The following is a 23,468-nucleotide window of genomic DNA, read 5'->3' as shown; positions in this document are numbered from 1 at the left end:
GATGAGTGTCCATTGGGGCTGTATATAAGCACACCCAGACACCCCCCCCCCCTCCCCCCCTCGATCATACACACAAATGCATACACACACACATATGCACACACACACTAAGTGACAGTACATATGGTAAACAAACACTCCAATTCTATCACACCCAGACCCATCCATGCAGAAACACAAACACACACACACACACACTCAAACACATGGGCCATATCGACTGTTAAACACCGAATCAATAGTGTAAATAATTTACTTTGGGTCTCTGCTGATGTTGCAAAAGCCTACCTCTGTGTGTGTGTGTGTGTGTGTGTGTGTGTGTGTGTGTGTGTGTGTGTGTGTGTGTGTGTGTGTGTGTGTGTGTGTGTGTGTGTGTGTGTGTGTGTGTGTGTGTGTGTTGGGCCAGACATAGGTTTCCCTCTGACAAGGCATCAGTGGGTCCAGGACAAGTTTAGCCCGGCCCCCCCGCCCAATACAGGCTTTTCTGTGAATTAGACCGGATGATCTATGAATGTACGTGTGTGTATGTGTGCGTGTGTGAGTGTGTGTGTGTACGTGTGTGTGTGTGTGCATGTGGGAGTGTGTTTATTTTTTAATGTGCCCTCACACATTCACATACACACTCTCCCCAAGGATGCACTCACTCACACACACACACACACACACACACATGCTAGACACACATCACAACTGCTGTTACAAGACTCTTATTTACTATTATTATTCATTCACAATTTAAACACTTGCCCCCCCCCCAATCCCCCTTCCCTAATACATGTGTAAATATTGGATTATAAATTGGGCCTTCCTGTAACATACTTATAATACAGCGGTCTCAGCCTCCAGTATTTATGCTGCAGTAGTTTATGTGTCGGGGGGCTAGGGTCAGTCTGTTATATCTGCAGTATTTCTCCTGTCTTATCCGGTGTTCTGTGTGAATTTAAGTATGCTCTCTCTAATTCTCTCTCTCTTTCTCTTTTTCTCTCTCTCTCTCTTCCTCTCGGAGGACCTACGCCCTAGGACCATGCCTCAGGACTACCTGGCCCGATGACTACTTGCTGTCCCCAGGCCACCTGGTCGTGCTGCTGCTCCAGTTTCAACTGTTCTGCCTGCGGCTATTGTAAGGGTGTGATGGTGGCAGGGAAGTTAGGCGCAGGAGATCGAACTTGGTATAAAACGGAGCAGTTTAATAAGTGCTCAAAAACTCCGAAAACCAAAATATACAAAATAATACAAGTGGGTACAAAACCCGTCGCACACCAGAACATATCTTGCACATAGTTTACAAACAAACAATCACCGACAAGGACAATGAGGGGGAACAGAGGATTAAATACACAACATGTAATGAATGGGATTGGAACCAGGTGTGATACAAGACAAGACAAAACCAAAGGAAAATGAAAAGAGGATCAGCGATGGCTAGAAGGTTGGCGACTTCGATCGCCGAACGCCGCCCGAACAAGGAGAGGGACCGACTTCGGCGGAAGTCGTGACAGCTATGGAACCCTGACCTGTTCACCGGACGTGCTACCTGTCCCAGACCTGCTGTTTTCAACTCTCTAGAGACAGCAGGAGCAGTAGAGATACTCTGAATGATCGGTTATGAAAAGCCAACTGACATTCAGTCTTGAGGTGCTGACCTGTTGCACCCTTGACAACTACTGCGATTATTATTATTTGACCCTGCTGGTCATCTATGAACATTTGAACATCTTGGCCATGTACTGTTATAATCTCCACCCGGCACAGCCAGAAGAGGACACTGGCCACCCCTCATAGCCTGGTTCCTCTCTAGGTTTCTTCCTAGGTTCCTGCCTTTCTAGGGAGTTTTTCCTAGCCACCGTGCCTCTACATCTGCATTGCCTGTTGTTTGGGGTTTTAGGCTGGGTTTCTGTACAGGACTTTGTGACATCAGCTAATGTAAGAAGGGCTTTATAAATACATTTGATTGATTGATTGATTGATTGACTTATGCTGACATGTTTATTCTGTTCTACTGAGCCATTTACTTTATGTTCATATTGTTACATTTTATTATTTCTTATTTTTGTTGCATTGTCGAGAAGGAATCTGTAAGTAATCATTTCTGTAAGTACTCATCATTGGATGGTGTATACCATGTGTATCCTGTACATTCGACTAATAAAACTTGAAACTTGAAAGTACTACTGTAATATAGAGGACAGTAAGTCTACTGTACTTCTGCCTGTCTCCACTAGATGTCTCTGTGCTGCAGTGTGTTGGTTCAATCTCACCTGGTACTAACCACAGGGATGGAGGGGCTCCTGCACGGATCTAGGATCAGTTTTACCCAAATCCTAGCCTTACCCACTTGTACCCTGAGAAAATATGAGTAGTCTTTCGCAGCCAATCTGTTTATTAATTGATGAAATTTGGGTTGATTTCAATTGATCTGAAATATACTGGTTCCTTCAGGTTCATTTGATATAATATGCAAAATATAGGCTTCATCAAATGTGATAATGTACGTATTGTATCTATATGTGTGACACAACAGGAGGAACCCGAGAGATAGCTCTGTCTCAGGTCCCAGTCAATGAGACGTTTCAATGAAGTGAATGAATGGCGGAGCGGAGCGCGACTAGAGACTGAGATCAATAGTAATCATGAGGTGCTGTTGCGTTCAGAGGAGATGACACATGGATGTGTGTTTCTGTATCTCAGCCAAACTGCTGCAGGGAGAGACACTTGGTGTACACACTGAACGCTACCCTGAGACAGCCTCAAACACCGATGTGACTACATTCTAAAAACATAGCCTAGGATGTTACAATGAGAAGGAAAGAGAAAGAAAGGGGAGGGGGAGAGAGTGCATACTCTCTTGGGAGATAAATCAGACTTAAAAAAAAAAGTTTTCTGTGAGAAACACTTGGCTTACGCACAAACACAGATTTCACCATGAGATCCGCCATCATTGTAGATCCGCCAAATGTATTTCTATTTTTTTTTAATGTTCAATGTTGGACATAAGACACTGTAAAACCACCAGGAATTAGGTAGAACTAAATTCCGGCCAACTGACCATCCACTCAAGGAAAACTCGGCCCACGGCTGAATGTAATTGGAGACACCCGCTGTAGATAATGGCCACTGCTTATCATTAGCCACAACATATATAGACTGCGCAGGCTATAAACAGTGACTACATACATACATAGGCCATACATAGTGTTAACGTAGGAGCTTTCTCTTTTTTCAAACCCCATCTGGGGCTTCAAACAGATACAGAAGGCAGCATAGGTTAGACATTGGGGCAACACAAACAATATGCAGAGTCCCCGCAACCTACACTCCAGGCTACGTAGTCGATACATAGGGCTACACAGGTCATACACAGGGCTTACACATGCTACTCAGTTACAGCTTGTACTGCCAAAGCCTCATTAGAGTTAGTGCTGTTGTACTGTGCTGTAGGGGGGTTAGTGTCTACACTACTCTCAAGAACTGTTGGAAGGCCAAAGTACAACTGAGCCAAATACCAACAAAGTGATGGTTTGGCAGCTCCACTGAGGGAACTGAAGGTCATGTAAGGTTTGAAACTGGACATAACTGTAAGAGTGCTGTACGGTGTAAAAGGCATGTCCAGAGTAATACCTAATGGTATGTAATGTTACACTCTGTGGTCTAGTGAGCGTTATTGGAGTACTGTTGGTCGACACTCGAGGAGGTTCCACCTTTTTGTTGGCTACATATCTTAACGAAATAGTGCAAGATTTTGGCAAGTAAGCCCTTTTTTCCCCCAGCAATGACTGGATGTTTATAGGTACACCTAGCTTGCGCTAACACTAGTTAGCAATTTCCTTCAAACTGCACACAGAGACATAAATATGGTATCCATTAATTCATTTGACTCTGGCTAAGTAGAAAAAGGTCTTGACTGCCAAAATCTCGCACTATCCCTTCAAGGTATTGATGAGTCACATTCCTGCATTTACACCTTGGACCCCTATGACAGAACATGATGCTGGTAAAATGCTGCAAAAGTTCTGGTTGCAAATGAAGTTCACTGAACTACTATGACTTCACAGAAAGAGAAACAACTCACCACTTTGTCCTCCTGTTGCAAGCATCCCGGTGGCATAGGAGAGGAAAAGAAAAAGAGATTGGAGGGAGAGATTGAAAATGTGAAATGAGGACACATCCAAACCTGCTTGAGAGAACACACCTTATGATGATAGAGGTGTTTTCATCCGAATCAAAATGAGGTAATCCACAAACTTCCTTGACAGCAGCGCAGGACTGATTGATTATGAGTTGAGGTGGTGGGGCGGGGGGGCTCAACAGGTAGGTAATCCCTGTTTCTAAGTTCTCCACAACTATCGTTCCTCTCTCACACCCACTGGCCTCTCCACACGGTGCTCGTTAGGGCTACCTAATGTGTGTGTGTGTGTGTGTGTGTGTGTGTGTGTGTGTGTGTGTGTGTGTGTGTGTGTGTGTGTGTGTGTGTGTGTGTGTGTGTGGTATAACTTTACTATCCTTTTGGGTTCCAAAAGTACTCACAAGGATAGTAAAATGAGAAAAAAGTGTTAGGGTTACAATTTAGTGTTAGGGTTACAATTAGAATTAGAATTAGGGTTAGGGGTTAGGATTAGGATTTGGGGTTAAGGTTAGGGTTTAGGGAAAATAGGATTTTGAATGATAATAAATGTTTTGGTCCCCACTTGTATAGTAAAACCAATGTGTGTGTGTGTGTGTGTGTGTGTGTGTGTGTGTGTGTGTGTGTGTGTGTGTGTGTGTGTGTGTGTGTGTGTGTGTGTGTGTGTCTGTCAGTGCATGCATATATGTATGTGGGGGGGAGAGGTTGATCATTAAATATCACACTGTGGGTGGCTGGGTGGGCTTCCTGCATGGGGCCACCCCTACCCCAACATGTCTGTAGCTGCCCAACCCCCCAGGGTGGAACACAGAGACCCCCCCCTGCCCCCAGTCCCTGTCTAATACCCAATTAACCTTTACCAGCCTCTACCTGGGTCATGCACTGCTGCAGCGTACACACACACACACACACACACACACACACACACACACACACACACACACACACACACACACACACACACACACACACACACACACAAATAACTATTCTGGCCCAGCACATTTCCTCCACCTGAGCACAAACACCTTTGCCCCTGCTTACTACACACCGTCAGTGAAAGTGGAGTAAACAGGGGCATTTTTGTGTGTATTTGTGTGTGTGTGTCTACAAGTATCTCTTACACTGTTGGTGCGCAAGGACACCCTCCCTCCGCAGCGGGCACAAAACTTGGTCTGGCAGTAAGAGCAGAGGCTGCCACAGCCGTCAGCAAACTTGGTCTTGTGGCAGATGCCACAGGTGGGAGCGTCGTCCCGGTGCTGACCCGTGGTGGTCTGCCGGCGCGTCTCCTCCCCCACCCGCCGCACCGTCTCCCTGTAGCTCGACATCTGCTGTTGGATACCTCTGAGAAAACAGGAAGGAAGGAAAGGTACAAAGTTAGCTAAATCAAATCAAATCAAAATGTATTTCTAAAACCCTTTTTACATCAGGGGTTGTCACAAAGTGCCTATACAGAAACCCAGCCAAAACCCCCAAACAGTAAGCAACGCAGATGTAGGAGCACGGTGGCAAAAACTCCCTAGAAAGGCAGGATCCTAGGAAGAAACCTAGAGAGGAACCAGGCTCTGAGGGGTGGCCGTTCCTCTTCTGGCTGTGCCGGATGGAAACTATAAGAGTACATGGCCATTAAGGCTAGATCGTTCTTCAAGATGTTCAAACGTTCATAGATGATCAGCAGGGTCAAATAATCATCACAGTGGTTGTAGAGGGTGCAACAGGACAGCACCTCAGGAGTAAATATCAGTTGGCTTTTCATAGCCGAGCATTCAGAGGTCGAGACATCTGATTGGTAGAGAGAGAGAGAGAGAGAGAGAGAGAGAGAGAGACAGAGAGACAGAGAGACAGAGAGAGAGAGAGGAACGCTTATAGGAACGCTTATAGTACGTGTCATAATACATATTAACACCTATGTATGTTTTATGAATGCATCTGTAGCCTTAAGTCATGAACAAGCGCTGTTAATGTGCAGTTATAAATGCTTATAGACAAGATCAATTCATAACAGGTTTGTAGCTTCATCCATAATACATTATAAACACATTATCATATTTACATCACAAACACATACAGAGCAGATAGTATCTTTCAAAATACTGTAACATCCAAATACTATAGGTAGAGTCAGATACATTATCTTTACTTACAGACAGGGTGTCATTGGTGTAGCCTCCTCCCCATCAAACCAGCCTTAAAAACTACAATTCCCACAATGACAGGAGAGAGAGAGAGAGAGAGAGAGAGAGAGAGAGAGAGAGAGAGAGAGAGAGAGAGAGACTGACTGACTGACTGACTGACTGCATCAAACATCCAGAAGGCCTTAGGCTATATATCCACATTCTTCAGTACGCTACTGGTGTCACAAAACAAACTGTTCACTTGTCATACCTACAAACAAACACATCCTCCTCCCAGGACTATCCCACCAACGGTGACATCCCTGTATCGTATCCCTGTAAATACACACACACACACACAAAGACAAAAACACTCCCCATCCCATCCCATCTTCCTGTCAGGGCCCCCAGACTCATCTCCGGTACCGATTGGCCCTAAAGGTCAGACCTGGGTCACCTGCTGTTAGGTCTCCTCAGGGTTCATATCCTGAGCGCCATGACTCTCACTAAGTCAAACTGTCACAGGCCCCGTTCAAATACATAGGTCCTGTTTGAATAATTTAGAAATGTATCCTTCCTTACTCCCCTCTGAGGAAACCACCGCTCGAACGCAGTTCAATAGGTGAGAGCAAGGATTCATAACATTCCTTTCACCAATCAATTAAGGGAAGGAGATGAGGGAAGGAAGCTACCTTCAACTATTGGACTGCAGCCGACTCAACTACTCTGGGAAAACTTTCAACTTAGATCTCTACTAGATTGTTGTGGAATGTTTTTTTTGAGGGGTAAATGAAAAACATCTTCATGAGTAAACAAAGAGAGAGGAAGAGAGATAAATAGAGAGAGAGAAATATGTATTTATGAGGAGATCTGAGAGAGCCCTCAGCTTTCAAGATTCAGGGGAGACTGTCAGACAGGCGCTCATTACGAAAAGCTAGAAAACACTGAGATTCATGAATGAGAAACAAGGTTAAACCAAAGTGAGCCCAAGCTTTACTTCTACCAGCACAAACACACACTTCCCTTCGTGTCACACCATTCAATACTTTCTCTCTTTTTTAACCTTTATTTAACTAGGCAAGTCAGTTAAGAACAAATTCTTATTTAGAATAACATTCTACCCCGGCTAAACCCGGACGACGCTGGGCCAATTGTGCGCCGCCCTATGGGACTCCCAATAAAAGCCGGATGTGATACAGCTTGGATTCAAACCAGGGACTGTAGTGACGTCTCTTGCACTGAGATGCAGTGCCTTAGACCGCTGCGCCACTCGGGAGCCCAATATAAATAAACCCTTTGTGAAATGCACATTTGTCCAAGTCCAAATAGGGCCAACAATTCACTCTGGGAAAACAACATTAGCATGAAGCATCCCATATAGTAATTGCTGGAGTAATTACGCCATGCAGCACTAACAAGCTTGCTGAGAGTCAAGGACAACAGTAGCAACAACAAAGCCTACTGTACAATACGGAATGCAGACCCATAAATACACACAGCGTTACAGGCATACTGAGATTGGAGGTTTCAATTGGGTCTGATCATGTTAGGGCCTCTACCTTCCTACCTAAAGCAGTGAATGGTGTGGCTATTCATCCAGAGCATTGGAGAGCGATTATTTCCCCAGGCCCCTCCAATCGAGGGGGAAGGAGTCAAAGGAGTCCTCTAGATGATTTGAAAAGCCAGCCGTGTCTCAGCCACGGTGCGTGGCGTCACCTAACAAGGACAAACGTCCTGCGGACACACACGCCGTCCCCCATTCATCAAGCCCTGGCAGGATGGCCCTGGTCCCCCATATACAGCGCTGGCTGTAAATCCTCCAGCACACACACACACGCACACGCACACGCACACACACACACACACACACACACACACAATGTCCCAGAGGAGCAATGGGTCTGTGCGGTTGGTCTCTAATCTGTGTGACACCCGTATGATAGAGCTGCGCTGCTCAATGGCTCATGTTAAAGTCCTCAATACCGGCAGTGTCTTGAGTCAAAAAACAGCCCATCCCACGTGTGCAATATGGTGAAAAGTCCTAGTACCAAGTCAATCAAAAGACAATGCCAAGCTAATGTTTTTACACATCAAATTCATTCTGATTTATTCTGATCTACACGATGTCTCTATAGACCAGGGGTGTCAAACTCATTCCACGGAGGGCCTAGTGTCTGCTGGTTTTTGTTTTTTCCTTTCAATTAAGACCTAGACAACTAGTTGAGGGGTGTTCCTTACTAATTAATGACCTTCATTCATCAACCAAGTACAAGGGAGGAGCGATCACCCGCAGCCACTCAGCCCTCCGTGGAATGAGTTTGACAGGTGCAAGAGGTGCAAGAGGATAGGTGCTGTTTCAGGACTGAGGAGTGAACCTCACTCCCAAAATTCCTTCACACTCCATAGGAGAGTGGGTATATATGAGCATGTCCTGGCACCATTGCAATGGATTCTGGGTAATGGAATCTCATGTTACCAGCTGGGAGAGGTTTCCGGTTATAGTTTCTCACTGAGGGGAACTGTGAGCGTATTTAGTGCTGAATACAAAACCCGAGCCCTAGCCCTTATCCCTAGACACTCCTTATAACCACTCTAAATAACAATATAGTCATTCATCAGATGCTTTTATTCAAAGCGACTTTGAGTTAATATGTGACCGGTGGCCACTAATGTGCCTTTTAGCCCTCTGTCTTGCCCACCAGGTGCGTCTGGTTGGCTAATCAAGGGCATGGTTGTGCCAGTGTATTTAAGCAGAGCGCTTCCTTCCATTTGGGAGATTGTTTTGTTATTCGGAAGGTTGGCGTGCCTTTGGAGGACGAGAGTGGGGCCAGTGCTAGCCCAAATATTTTGTAAGTATAGTGTGTGTGTAACAGCGCCGGTAAACGTTATACTGAGTTCCGCTCTCCTCCTCCTTGGGCACGCCAGCCTGAGTGAGTGCAGTGGGCCTGCTGATTGTTTAATGTGTGAAATGGATTTGATTATGTAAACCTCAACATAGGACACTTGGGAGAATTAAGATGTGATTGCTATGGAAATTGTGCGCGCTTAACCTGGAAATGTATCACTGTGCATTTGTTTTCAACACAGACCATTGAAAGAAACTGACTATGTTGGAAACTTCAATTATTAAATAGTTGAATATTTTGTGGAGAATAAACCCCAATTTGCACTCACTCAGGCTGGCGTGCCCAAAGAGGAGGGCGGAACTCAGTATAATGTTTACTGGCGCTGTTACATACACTATTCTTACAAAAGACATCTTTAAGACTCTTTGGATTTGGGCTATCACTGTCCCCGCTCTTGTCCTGCAAAAGCACGCCAATCTTTCAAAAGACAAAAAAAAAACCTCCAGACGGAATGAAGCGCTCTGTTTAAATACACTGGCACAACCACGCCCTTGATCAGCCAACCAGATGGACCTGGTGGGCAAGCCCGAGGGATAGAAGGTGTGTTAGGTGGCCAATGAACTTAATCTATATTATTATTTAGAGTGGCTATGGAGCAGGGGCTAGGGCTAGATTTTGCACTCCACCGGTCACACACACATGTCCAATATATGTACCCCATGCAGGAATCCAACCCACAACCCTGGTGTTGCTAGCCGACTGAGCCATGAGACCTATGGGTACTCTGTATCTGTACTAATAAGCATTCATAAACTCACTCCCACTCCACCTGATAGAGCTGCAGTGACTAAGGGTTCCCTTCGTGACTCACCCTCTCATCTCAGATCGATATTCAAAAGGCAAGCGGACATTAATCAAAAGACAATGAGTGAGTGTCAAAGAAGAGCGAGAGAGAATCACTTCACAGCCATTTAGAAATGAATCTCTCTCTCTCTCTCTCTCTCTAAACAGGAGGAGTCATCCACCTGATTGATTTCTGTAAATTCACAGTCCTATAATAGATGAGCTTTTAAAAAAAATACGTTTCTTCCTCCTCCTGCTATTTGCAAAATTGGAAAGCAGTAAAGGGTGCCAGCCTTGTGACTGGTCCCCTGTAGCGCTAGAATAAAGGAGAGACGTGTGTGGTCATGTGTGGTCGTGTGTGGTCTTGTGTGGTCGTGTGTGTTTAGGTGGGAGGGGATTAAAGCTTATGACAACTTACTTTATATCAAATAGACAAAATAACACTTTGGTCTATGGTAGATAGTTGGTTTAGCCCACTAAATTACTCTCCTTTGTTCCTATGCTAGGCAGGTTGGTCTGTTCCCGCTCTGGACGGCACCTCACCACCATATGGAATCAGCGGCACACAGTAAGCCACAGTCTCTCTTTCTGTCTCTCACTCTCTTAGGTTTTCTCTCTCCCTGGCAGGATCTGCACTTCCCCCTCCCTCCTTTGCTTCCGGCAAATCTGTCGCCATGCTGAGTGGCCCGGGTGGTGTATAGCGTCACCTTCCCCCTCTCCAACCATCCATCCATCTCTTTCTTCAGCTCTCTCACTCATCCCCGCCTCCACCTCTCTCTCCTTCGCTCCCTCTCCTCTAGTGTGCACAATCCTCAACTATGGTTAGATTTTCCCCTTCGAACCTCCCAAATTCAATTACACCGATTGGGTGAAAAGGTTGATGTAGAAGCAAAAACCTAATTCTTTTCTTACCATAGCAGAGGAGCACACTGTGTTCTTTCAACCATTTTCAATTCAATTCAATTTAAGGGATTTATTGGCATGGGAAACATATGTTTACATTGCCATAGCAAGTGGAGTAAACTCAGCAAAAAAAGAAACGTCCTCTCACTGTCAACTGCGTTTATTTTCAGCAAACTTAACATGTGTAAATATTTGTATGAACATAACAAGATTCAACAACTGAGACATAAATTGAACAAGTTCCGCAGACAAGGACGGCGTTCGGCGGTCGACGTCACCAGCCTTCTAGCTATAACTGACAATTAACCTGTAAGTCTATGTCGTTGTTTTTTGTTTGTATTGTTTACGTGTTCGCTATGCGGGGGAAATGATAAGACAAGCGGAACTACGTGGCTAATAACTGTTGTAACGGGGATCATTATCGTAGCAACACACCTTTGGAGTGAAGGCAATCCCGCGCTGTGTTAGCTAAATTTTCATGTCTTCGGGTGTAGTTTGTAAAGGTTGAAGTGTGTATATTAGGATGGTAACGTTATAATAATTAAGGATGAAGCGTGAATTCATGCCAGGAATATTAAGTGTGAAGTTTTGATTTCCTCTCTTCTGTAATAAGCAGCCAATGAGGTATTTTTCCTTTATTCATGTGTTTAATCTGATACTGTTATTGCTCCGGCTAAACTGTTTATGTATGTAAGCACTTCAGATTTATACCAAGCTAATAAGTCACTCGTAAGACAAGAAGGTTGTAAGAGTGTGCTTAACTGTATTTTCATTTAATTTATAGTTCTCACGGAAGGTGATAATTCTGACTAAAACTACAGAATAAAGCCGCCAGTTAAAATCAAGGAACGGTTGTGCTCGTGGTTACTGGAGGGAGCTACACTAGCCATCGCCGTTCCACTTTTCATTTTCCATTTGTTTTGTCTTTGTCTTACACACCTGGTTTCAATCCCCCAATTACTTGTTCATTATTTAACCCTCTGTTCCCCCATATTTGTTTGTGAGTGATTGTTGTTATGTATTATGTCCGTTTATTGTGGGCTCGCTTATTTTGTATTGTATTTGTCTATTTTGAGTAAAATATTTATTTACTCATATCTGCTGTCCTGCGCCTGACTCCTCTACACCAGCTACACACAGACTGCATTACAGACATGTGACTAACAGAAATTAAATAATGTGTCCCTGAACAAAGGGGGGGTCAAAATTAAAATGAACAGTCAGTATCTGGTGTGGCCACCAGCTGCATTAAGTACTGCAGTGCATCTCCTCCTCATGGACTGCACCAGATTTGCCAGTTCTTGCTGTGAGATGTTACCCCACTCTCCACCAAGGCACCTGCAAGTTCCCGGAGTTTGTGAATTATCTTTGAAAGACAGGGTCCTGAAAAAGGGACATTTCTTTTTTTTGCTGAGTTTATTTACAATGGTGTTTGTTCTTCGCTGGTTGCCCTTTTCTTGTGGCAACAGGTCACAAATCTTTCTGCTCTGATGGCACACTGGTATTTCACCCAATAGATATGGGAGTTTAGCAAAATAGGGTTTGTTTTTTAATGCTTTGTGGATCTGTGTAATCTGAGGGAAATATGTGTCTCTAATATGGTCATACATTTGGCAGGAGGTTAGGAAGTGCAGCTCAGTTTCCACCTCATTTTGTGGGCAGTGTGCACATAGCCTGTCTTCTCTTGAGAGCCAAGTCTGCCAACGGCGGCCTTTCTCAATAGCAAGGCTATGCTCACTGAGTCTGTACATAGTCAAAGCTTTCCTCAAGTTTGGGTCAGTCACAGTGGTCAGGTATTCCGCCACTGTGTACTCTCTGTTTAGGGCCAAATTGCATTCTAGTTTGCTGTTTTTTTGGTGAATCTTTCCAATGTGTCTCTCTCTTCCTTTTCTCTCTCTGTTCAGCTCAGCTGCTCTCTCACACATTACTCTCCACCACACACTCACTCTTTCCTCTCCTCATCTCTGCCTCCCTCTTCAGTCAACCTTATACTGGGTGCCCTTCTTGGTGGTTATGTACAGTAGGTTCACTTCGCCAGTACTGATTCACCAACTCTGATTCACAACACACCAACGTCAAGACACATGCACTGCATTGATTAGTGACTGCTACACAAACTCTCCTTGGGTACATGGAGTGACATTACTTTCTCCTCAATAGGACCGCTCACGTGTCTTAGACTGGTCTGGAGGGCCTATCCTCATTACCGAGTGGGACTTCCAACAAGCCTGCAGCTCCAAGACAATAACATTTACTAGCAGAGAGAGTGAGGGATGGAGAGAGAAAAGAGGAAGAGTCAGTCCACTTGAGAAGACATTCCGCTCTGTCAAGAACACACCTCCTTACTTACACACCGTCACAGGCTTAAAGAGCACTAATGTCACGCACACACACACACACACACACACACACACACACACACACACACACACACACACACACACGCAGGCCCAGGCCCACGCGCACGCACAGTCATTAGCCAGATACCTGAGGATGTCTAGAAGACAGATAAAAGACAGAGGGAGGGAGATAAAGAGGACGATATAGAGAAAGAGATCGGCCGCTACAAATAGATAGATGGGGAGAAAAGATGAGGAAGACAGATGGAGAGAGCACCAAAGCCAACAGCAGAGCTAAGTGGGTAGTGTGCTCCCCAGACAGAGCTCCATATGGCTTGGCACAGTCGTAAAGAGCTCTACCTTTAGCAGGGTGGACACCGTCTACAATCATACACACGCACACACAAACCTCACACCATACAGGGAACAATATCCTGTAGTTACAGAAAGATACAGTACATAAGTCATGCTAGGCTGTGTTGAGTTAGCTGTGTGCTAACTGCGCTTCTCTAGTTGTCTGGACAGTAGCCATGCTTTCACCTGTGAAAACACATAGAAGTAAGCAGTCAGGAACTACACATGTGATTGGATAGCAGTCTCCTGACCCGGGCGCCATGGCAATGGCCCAGTAACACTGCAGTCCCCTCCTGAGGTTTTGAGATTGGCCGGTAGTCACTTCCTGCGCTCTATGATTGGCTAGTATCCTAGTCCTCTCAGGGGTCTCTCTGCTCAATGGGGTATATCAGCGACATAAGCTAGGCCTTATAGATACATCCCTGTCATAGAGGGGATAGTAATGTAAGCTCTGTATGGTAAATATACACTGGTCCAAGCACACCAAGACAGTCGTGAAGAGGGCACGACAAAACCTATTCCCGACTGAAAAGATTTGGCATGGGTCCTCAGATCCTCAAAAGGTTCTACAGCTGCACCATCGAGAGCATCCTGACTGGTTGCATCACTGCCTGGTATGGCAACTGCTCAGCCTCCGACCGCAAGGGTAGTGCGAACTGCCCAGTACATAACTGGGGCCAAGCTTCCTGCCATCCAGGACCTCTATACGAAGTCATAGACTGTTCTCTCTGCTACCGCATGGCAAGTGGTACCGGAGCACCAAGTCTACAGTAGGTCCAAGAGGCTTCTAAATAGCTTCTACCCCCAAGCCATAAGACTCCTGAACACCTAATAAAATGGCTACCCAGACTAATTGCATTGCCCCCCCCCCTCTTTTACACCGCTGCTACTTCTGTTGTTATCATCTATGCATAGTCACTTTAATAACTCTACCTACATGTACATATTACCTCAACTAACCGGTGCCCCCCCACCCCACCACCACCACCACATTGACTCTGTACCGGTACCCCCCTGTATACAGTCTCGCTATTGTTATTTTACTGCTGCTCTTTAATTACTTGTTACTTTTATTTCGTATCTGTATTTTTTTAAACTGCATTGTTGGTTAGGGGCTTGTAAGTAAGCATTTCACTGTAAGGTCTATACCTGTTGTATTCAGCGCATGTGACTAATACAATTTGATAACATTTGAGTGTTCAAAATATTAGGAATACCTTCCTAATACTGAGTTGCACCCCCCTCCCCTCCCCTCAAACCCTTAGCCCTAGGAACAGCCTCAATTTGTCGGGGTATGGACTTTACAAAGTGTTAAAAGTGTTCCACAGGGATGCTGGCCCATGCTGACTCCAATGATTCCCACAGTTGTTTCAAGTTGGCTGGATGTCCTTTGGGTGGTGGACCATTCTTGAAGCACACGGGAAACTGTTGAGTGTGAAAAACCCAGCAGTGTTGTAGTTCTTGACACACTCAAACTGGTGCGCCTGGCACCTACTGCCATACCCCGTTCAAAGGCACTTAAATCTTTTGTCTTGCCCACTCACCCTCTGAATGGCACACATACACAATACATGTCTCGATTGTCTAAAGGCTTAAAAATCCTTCTTTAACCTGTCTCCTCCCCTTCATCTACACTGATTGAAGTGGATTCAACAATGGCATCAATAAGGGATCATAGCTTTCACCTGGATTCACCTGGTCAGTCTATGTCATGGAAAGAGCAGTTTTGTACACTCAGAGTAAAGTTAGAGAATTTGCTAATGTTTGACATGAGTTTTAGTGAGAATGTCACATGGCGGTAGGTGATGCTAATTCTAAGAAGTTGTCATACATAGCCTATTTTGCTCTGTGGGCAAGGGGGAAGACATGGCTTTTGAGGGGTCATCTCTTTAATGTACTGAGAATGATGGAAACCTTTCCCTCTATCAACAGGACGAGTAGGTCTACCATTAATGCATTCTGAGTTCACTTCGCTACCCTTTACAGAAATATGCTTTCCATTACTTGAGCTTCCTGAATTCATATCACAGATCCACATCTATGCTCATCTAGAATCAGAGAAAAACAGATAATAGCCTGCATGTCAAATGATACACAACTACTTAGAGTTCACCGCTTTTTGACCAGGGAAAGTGGCTAAGGTCAAACATGCATTATGTAGGGGATATGATGTCATTTGAGAAACGGCCAGATATGATAAGCATATCTTAATTCATAAATAAAGTTCAGACCGGCCTGCTGACATTCCGTATGTGTCGGAATAGTGACCGGGATTCCATGATATGATGTCATAATTGGGCCACATTCCGGGATTCCTCGGGGAAGCAGATGTGATCCAGCTGATTTGCCCCTTAATCCCACCGCTCTCTGATCCAACCTCTCACACACACACATGCATGCTTGCGCAAAACACACACACGCACAAGTGCACGTGAAGCACACACACACTCGCACGCAACAACCACTCACGCACACAAAACGTCAACGTGCATGACCACATAGAAATAATGACTTACAGTACATACACACACAACGGGTTCATTGTGCTGCAGACACAATCTCCATGACAGACATAAACCTAACGTACTGACCACAGCTTCCTGCTCCCAAGAACAGCTAAACATACATTACACACCGGCGCACACATTCTCAACTGCATCCTCAAACTCACCTCAGTTAAAGGGGCCTTAGATGCTGGACTGATAGTTGACATACCGGTACTTCAATATGACATACTTATCACTCTGGGTGAATACTGGCTGTTTTCCTCATCAGAGCCAGAGTGATAGGAAGTCGTCCCTTAGTAGACATCTGGGCTCAGATTACCCAAACCCAAATTCTAACCTTCTGACCATTAGGAGGATACAGAATATCTGACCCTGGACTAGCCGTTAGGGGCATCACGCTTAACCACGTATCCATAACACAAACCCATGTCAAAGACTCAATGATGGTCCAATAGCACATAAGAGCTAACTAACAGGTGATGTCCATCTCACGGGGTTGTGGAATGTTGTGGTTGACATTAGCTTGGGAGCTAACGCGAGTCTTCAGAGCCCTATACTACGTACATGGTTTGATACCACGAAAGTGGCTCACCTTTTAGGCAGGTACATTTCTATGGCAACGAATCATTCAGATCTAACCTGCTACCGGGCAGGCTAACTCAGGGCTTACTACATTTATTCTGAATAAAGTGTCTGAGTCATGAGTTGAGGACGGATGAAATCAGATTCCCTCCCTCTCGCAAAGATTGCGTCATCATCCCCTTCAATGCACAAGCATCATCCCCTTCATTTTTTGTGTGTGTTAAATAATAGTCATTTTAAAATACCTAGCACCATTACACATTCAGTAATGACAGAATGCGTTTCAAACTTTAAGCACAGTAAAACCTGTGTATGACAAATACAACTATTTTATCAATAGGAATGTGGGAGAAAAGATGCTTGTGCATTGAAAAGCACACCAAAGACGCCGTTAACGATAAGTAATAAAATAAACACGGCGCTCCAACAAGCCCGTTTCACACATCAGCCTGCTGAATTTGCAAGATAACTTTTCTTTCATTTAGATTTCGGCACAAATGAAAACGCGACACTGACTCTCCCATAGATTGATGTTTCAGCATGGTCTCAATGAAGAGTTCTGACTCTCCCATAGATTGATGTTTCAGCATGGTCTCAATGAAGAGTTCTGACTCTCCCATAGATTGATGTTTCAGCATGGTCTCAACGAAGAGTTCTGACTCTCCCATAGATTGATGTTTCAGCATGGTCTCAATGAAGAGTTCTGACTCTCCCATAGATTGATGTTTCAGCATGGTCTCAACGAAGAGTTCTGACTCTCCCATAGATTGATGTTTCAGCATGGTCTCAATGAAGAGTTCTGACTCTCCCATAGATTGATGTTTCAGCATGGTCTCAATGAAGAGTTCTGACTCTCCCATAGATTGATGTTTCAGCATGGTCTCAATGAAGAGTTCTGACTCTCCCATAGATTGATGTTTCAGCATGGTCTCAATGAAGAGTTCTGACTCTCCCATAGATTGATGTTTCAGCATGGTCTCAATGAAGAGTTCTGACTCTCCCATAGATTGATGTTTCAGCATGGTCTCAAGAAAGAGTTCTGACTCTCCCATAGATTGATGTTTCAGCATGGTCTCAATGAAGAGTTCTGACTCTCCCATAGATTGATGTTTCAGCATGGTCTCAACGAAGAGTTCTGACTCTCCCATAGATTGATGTTTCAGCATGGTCTCAATGAAGAGTTCTGACTCTCCCATAGATTGATGTTTCAGCATGGTCTCAATGAAGAGTTCTCTCTCCTAGATTGATTTTTCAGCATGGTCTCAATGAAGTTTGGCATTCGACTAGCCACAGGTGACATGAATACGCCGTTACAAGCCTGCTAGAGTTAGCGGCAGGCAGACGAGTAATATTCACCGTCATAGTATGGATGAAGCCTGAGCTGGAACGTGAAGCTAACTGAAGCTTCAATCGTAGTATATCCCTCTGGTCTAAGACAAGGTTACTCATTACGTGAAGATAGTTAAGTTCACCAGCTCATCCGTTACATTTCGCTCCCTTTTGACCACCTTGTCATCAAAGACCCATAACCAGCTTTAGCCACAAATGTGACAGACTGGGTTCGAACCCAGGTCTTCTGACCGCCCCAAGACTATATTAGAATAACCAACTGAACATTAAAAGAAATAACAGACAGCAAAATATGGTTGTATAATGGTTTTTACCGGACATCGTTTTGCTGAGGAGGCTTCTTCTGCCCAACCAGGTTCACAGTTCTTGCTTGGATGGGCTTCTCCTCCCTGAAACACACAAGAGGGACAGTGTTGTTGGAATTTTGTCAGAAAATTACGTTAAAAATGTATACAATGGTGTAGTTTGAGGGTTCTTTTAGAAGGTGGACGTATGACTCGATTTAGAGATTTACACAGTTGCTGACGCCTGCCAAATCTTACAACGCCTGGATAGGTATTTAACGTATCAGCTAAACAGATATGTTATAGCAATCTGGAGGCCGACTGCACAGTCAATGACGTGCCACGCGACCATTGGTTGATGCATGGAACCTCTGAGCAGAAGATCCCAGGGCAGTGATTGGGGACATTGCCCTGTGTAGTGCTGTCTTTCGGATGGAACGTTAAACGGGTGTCCTGACTCTCTGTGGTCACTAAAAGATCCCAATGGAACTTATCGTAAGAGTAGTGGTGTTAACCCTGGTGTCATGGCTTTATTCCCACTCTGGTCCTCACACCATCATGTTCACCTAATCATCCCCAGCTTCCAATTGGCTCTTTCATCACCCCCTCCTCTCCTCTGTAACTATTCCCCAGGCTGTTGCTGTAAATGAGAATGTGTTCTCAGTCAACTTACCTGGTAAAATAAATAAACATGAAATACATCAGGCATGTTCCTCTGCCCAGGTGTTGCTGACACATGTCAGATCCTACAGCGCCTGGATAGGTATCGTAACTATCAGCTAACCACATCATATGTTATAGCAATCTGACAGTCGATGACGTGGCACACAACAATTGGTTGATGAATGCAACGTCTGAGCAGGGGAATGTGACCATCTACTCCACTCTTCTTCAACAATTAACCAACATCTCATTAATCAGAATAGAGAAAATGAGTTGCTAGGTAGATAATCAATTACAAAAACGTGATTCACCATATTTTATAACTACACAACTTTGACTTGGAAAACAATAATATCTCTGATAAAATAATTCTACAAAAGTATGTTTTTCACTTTTATCTGGAAATGACTATCGGATATATATTTTTTTTCTTCATAAACGTTACATAGACATCAATGGGTCCTCTGATCATCTTGATCACAGAGAAAACACTAAGAGAACCCCACAACATGATGTGTTCTGTATAAAACTGAAAGGGGGGACAGATCTGTAACAACACATTGTGTTTGAGCTGTCACTAGACGGGTGTCTGACTGTCCAGTATAGCTGTTCAAACCTCCCAACTTCAATTACACCGATTGGGTGAAAAGGTTGATGTAGAAGCAAAACCTCCTTCTTAGGTTACAGTAGCAGAGGAGCACACTGTGTTCTTACAACCAGCAGGTTTTTTCTGACTATGTGACCTATCCAGGAAAATATATCCGCATACAGAACATACACCCACACTGCACATGCGCAGGCAGTTACTGTAGTATGAATACAAAAGCACTGTGTAAACATTGATATGGCGGGTTGGATTGAATTCCAGCGTGTGTGTGTGTTTGTGTGTGTGTGTGTGTGTGTGTGTGTGTGTGTGTGTGTGTGTGTGTGTGTGTGTGTGTGTGTGTGTGTGTGTGTGTGTGTTCGTACTAGGCTACTGTGACCACACGGCTGTCTACAGGTTTCATCACCACTTCTCACATTAGTGGGTTCATCAAAAGGATTTACAGCATAGAATTAGATTAGATGACATATCAGTCCAGCCTGGGTCTACCATGATCTGATGTTGTGATTAGAGTAAACGATCCTGTAGGATATACACGTAGGTGAGTTCTGTGGATGTAAGACTTACACAAGGCTGTTTTCAGCATTGCCTTATCGCTAGAGTGTGGGCACATAGCCTACTGTAGCATAGGTCCCAATTTAGATCACACAGCACACCATGCAAGCATGCATACACACACACACACACACACACACACACACACACAAGCTACAGTAGCTTATGTGCTCCGACTAGCAATAAGGCAGAGCTGAAATGTAGTCTTGATGCATAGCCTATGATGAAAATTATGAAAATGATGCATGACCACTTATGCATTGGACAATTCCTTCTTTAGATGCAATGAATCGATCTGCAGATTCAGTGCAGGGCTAGCACTCTGCAAAAGGAGCCTAAAATAGAACACAGACGTGAATAGCAGAGAAGAAGGGCTTCTCATGGGAGCCTAGTTATTCATTCTATACAAGACTATGCGATAGCAGTGACTGTGGTCTGACGTCATATCACCTCGCTGCAGTTTGTCAGACTATCCGTGGAGCAATATGCTACCCAGATAAGGTTCAATTTAACTCACGATGATAAACCTCAGAATTGTTGTCGTGACAAATACAACAGACGTGCTCATTCCGCACTGGCTCGCGCTCTATGTGTGAAAATACTAAAATAGCACAGGCTGTTTTCGACCATCATCCACTGTAATAACACATAAACTAGGTTACATGCATTTACTGTAGCCTTTCTGTCAAGATGGGCTGCTGTAGGCTGATGCGAGAGTGCTGGCGCTGGCCTACATTGGGCTGATACTCAACCGCTCCCCGTCACCAAAGCAACGAACGTACAAGCAAACAGCTGTTGAGATATGGGATGGAAACACACAGTGCTTGACTTCAACTCAAATTGGTGCCCGTACTCATTTTGGATGCCGGTAGTGTTTATATTTAGGTGCAGGAGCTCCACAATACTTCTGAGCTAATATTCTAGAAGAAGAACAGGAGCTCAAGCAGTAGAAGAGTTGAGGTGCTGGTACTCCGTTCCGTGAGCTCCTGCCCAAGTCAAGCACTGGAAAATCACCGCTGGGCCAGAGATGCCGTTTCACAGATTTTACAAGCAGAAATGACAGAATCTCGGTCGAATGACGCTGTGCAATCGCAGCCTGGTGTTAGCCTATCTGTAGCATACAGAAGCTGTGCTTGGGAATATACTAGCCTGGGCTATAGGTTATCTAGAACCTATATAGCAAGCGGTTTAGAATTGTTCGGATATGACAGAACACATAATTGCATTGGGGGAAATGGGAGCGGTTGAGAAGAAATGAGTTTGATATTCGTTTATTTGTGTCCGGGTATTAAAAGACAGTGGAGTGTGAAGCTGCTGTGTGTCTCGGGGACGACACACCCCTTTCCTCTCTCTCTCTTCCTCCCTCCCTTCCGGTCTCCTCCTCTTCGTCTCTTACACCTGTGACGGCCCTGACCCAACACACTCTTACTCAAAAGCCCCCCCCCCTCTCTCTATCTCTCTCTCTCTCTCTCTCTCTCTCTCTCACTCACATCATGTTAGGACATCTTGTTAGGTCATCCTTGACTCTCTGTAGGCTAAATTGTCGGCTATAGATGGCTGAGAGTGAAATAAGCTACACTATCTTTGCCGTGAGAGTAGCTGGGGCTATATAGGCGCTACCATCTCATGTCTGGGGAGTGCAGCTGACCAGTGAACACTACAGTGGGCAGTCTCACATGCATGGAGCTGTCCACTGACATTCTGTATAATCACAATCAAGAGTCACTGATACCACAGCCCATATAACAAGGATGCACCGAGGGATAGCCTACACACACACACACTCACTACAGCTAATCACTACACACGTCAACAGTCTATGCTGCACCTTAGTGCCATGAGTAGGTTAGATAGACAGATATGTGTATAGGTTTGTTAGCCTATTGGTAGCCTATCGGAAGGTGAGCGGCAGTATGGCAGCATCTCTGCACAACATCTCCCCAGCATCTCCAGAGCGGAAATAGCCCCAGTATCTCCCTTACTTTAACATGGCCTCTTCCTTCTCCTCCTCCTCCTTCTGTCGAGCTAGCACGGCCATGATGATCTTCCTCTCCTCCTCCGTCAGATGGCTCAGGTCCGGCTCGGGCATGGACGCCGGCACGACGGGTGGACGCGCGCCGCCCGGAGGGCCCACGGAGGCGGACATCTTCTCCCCCTCTCTTTGGCGGCTAGGATCACTGACAGAAATCCCGCTGGCAGAGCCCACGGATCACGACATGGCCCATGGACGAAGCAACGGCTCGGGCAAGTGATGCAAGGCTCCCATGGTGGCAGGCACCCACGGTGGGAGTGCTTCTTCGGTTCCTAGTCGCCTTTTCTCTCTCTCTTTCTCTCTCTCTTCCTCTCTCTCGCTCTTTTCTCTTCTCCCCCCCACCCCCCGCCCGCCCTCCTCTCCCCTCCACCTCCAGTTACGGGGAGCCCATGTCTCCGGCAGAGAATGATAGGCTACTCGGTCACCTGGTGAAGCTAGCTTCGTTCAACGCAGAGAGATGTTTCTCTGCCGCTGCCTAGGCTGGAACGCTGGCTAGGTGGGCTCCTTGTTTTACACCACTGCCGCGCTCTGCTGCTGATGCTGCTGCTGTCACGGAGATGTGGAACCGTCAATGGGACCGCAGCCCCTGAAGCGCGCGCACCTTCTCACGCAGGGAGCGCGCATTCTCATTTGAGAATGGGGGCTCGCCGTACGAGGCGAGTGCAACATATTATATTTCACTTCACCAATCGAGGCGTGCTAGTGACGCGCGCCCTTCCTCCATTCCTTCTTTCCTTATACGAGCACCCGGCACAAACACGTGCGTGTGAGTGTCAGTAGTGCTGGTGAATCTTGTTAAGACCCCAGCTCAAAATATTCACAACACAAACGTAGCGTTGTGGTGGTTGTTCTATAGGCCTATCTTCCTACAATGAAACTGTGTATGAGCCCATTTCAGGACCACGGACAGTGCAGTGGGCAGCCGGCGACGAGGTTCTAAATGAGACGGATAATCCAAGTTTCCCCGTCTTTTTTTCATAAAACATGTAACTTTATTAGGCTAAAAAGTTGTAGTAGTAGTACGTTGCTAGTTAACGACGTAAAGGATGCCACGTTTTATGAATGTGGCCATGTGTATGTTGTCTAGTAGCCTATATCATGTGCAGGATAAACTCTAACAACGGGAATTCTAAACCACCCATTGTATAATTAAGCATTAATACTTGAGAGGCCACATGTTATGACATTTTTAATCGTGGATGTGATGTGGTCATAGCCACGACACGAAGCCGTTGTATAATACTACATATTCTCGTCTCATTCATTGAATTTAACTCCAACAGAGTTGTAGCCTGTCTGCCGGCTGCCTGTTTGAGGTGCTCGATTAAGGCAGCTCCCCGCACCTCTCTGATTCAGAGGGGTTGGGTTAAAT

General features: G+C 45.2%; 1 protein-coding gene across 14 annotated transcripts in view; it reads right to left on the bottom strand.

Annotated features, from left to right (window-relative positions):
* Positions 1-22,424, bottom strand: part of rims1a (regulating synaptic membrane exocytosis 1a) — a 73,011-nt gene extending 50,587 nt beyond the window's left edge. For 13 of the 14 annotated variants that reach the window (XM_029752769.1, XM_029752783.1, XM_029752770.1 and 10 more), the window contains exons 1-4: positions 22,047-22,424; positions 18,273-18,347; positions 5,245-5,464; positions 4,070-4,081 (exon numbers count right to left, since the gene is read on the bottom strand). In XM_029752769.1, the coding sequence (XP_029608629.1) occupies positions 4,070-4,081; positions 5,245-5,464; positions 18,273-18,347; positions 22,047-22,210 (471 nt within the window). In that variant the 5' untranslated portion in view covers positions 22,211-22,424. The remainder of the gene's footprint in view (positions 1-4,069; positions 4,082-5,244; positions 5,465-18,272; positions 18,348-22,046) is intronic. The other variant, XM_029752773.1, reaches the window with a different exon arrangement.
* Between the last annotated feature and the right edge of the window lie 1,044 nt (positions 22,425-23,468).

This window comes from Salmo trutta, chromosome 5 (genome assembly GCF_901001165.1).
Source record: "Salmo trutta chromosome 5, fSalTru1.1, whole genome shotgun sequence".
Classification (NCBI taxonomy): Eukaryota; Metazoa; Chordata; class Actinopteri; order Salmoniformes; family Salmonidae; genus Salmo; species Salmo trutta.
The sequence above is the reverse complement of the archived record's forward strand: the minus strand, read 5'-3'. Positions and strand labels throughout refer to the sequence as shown.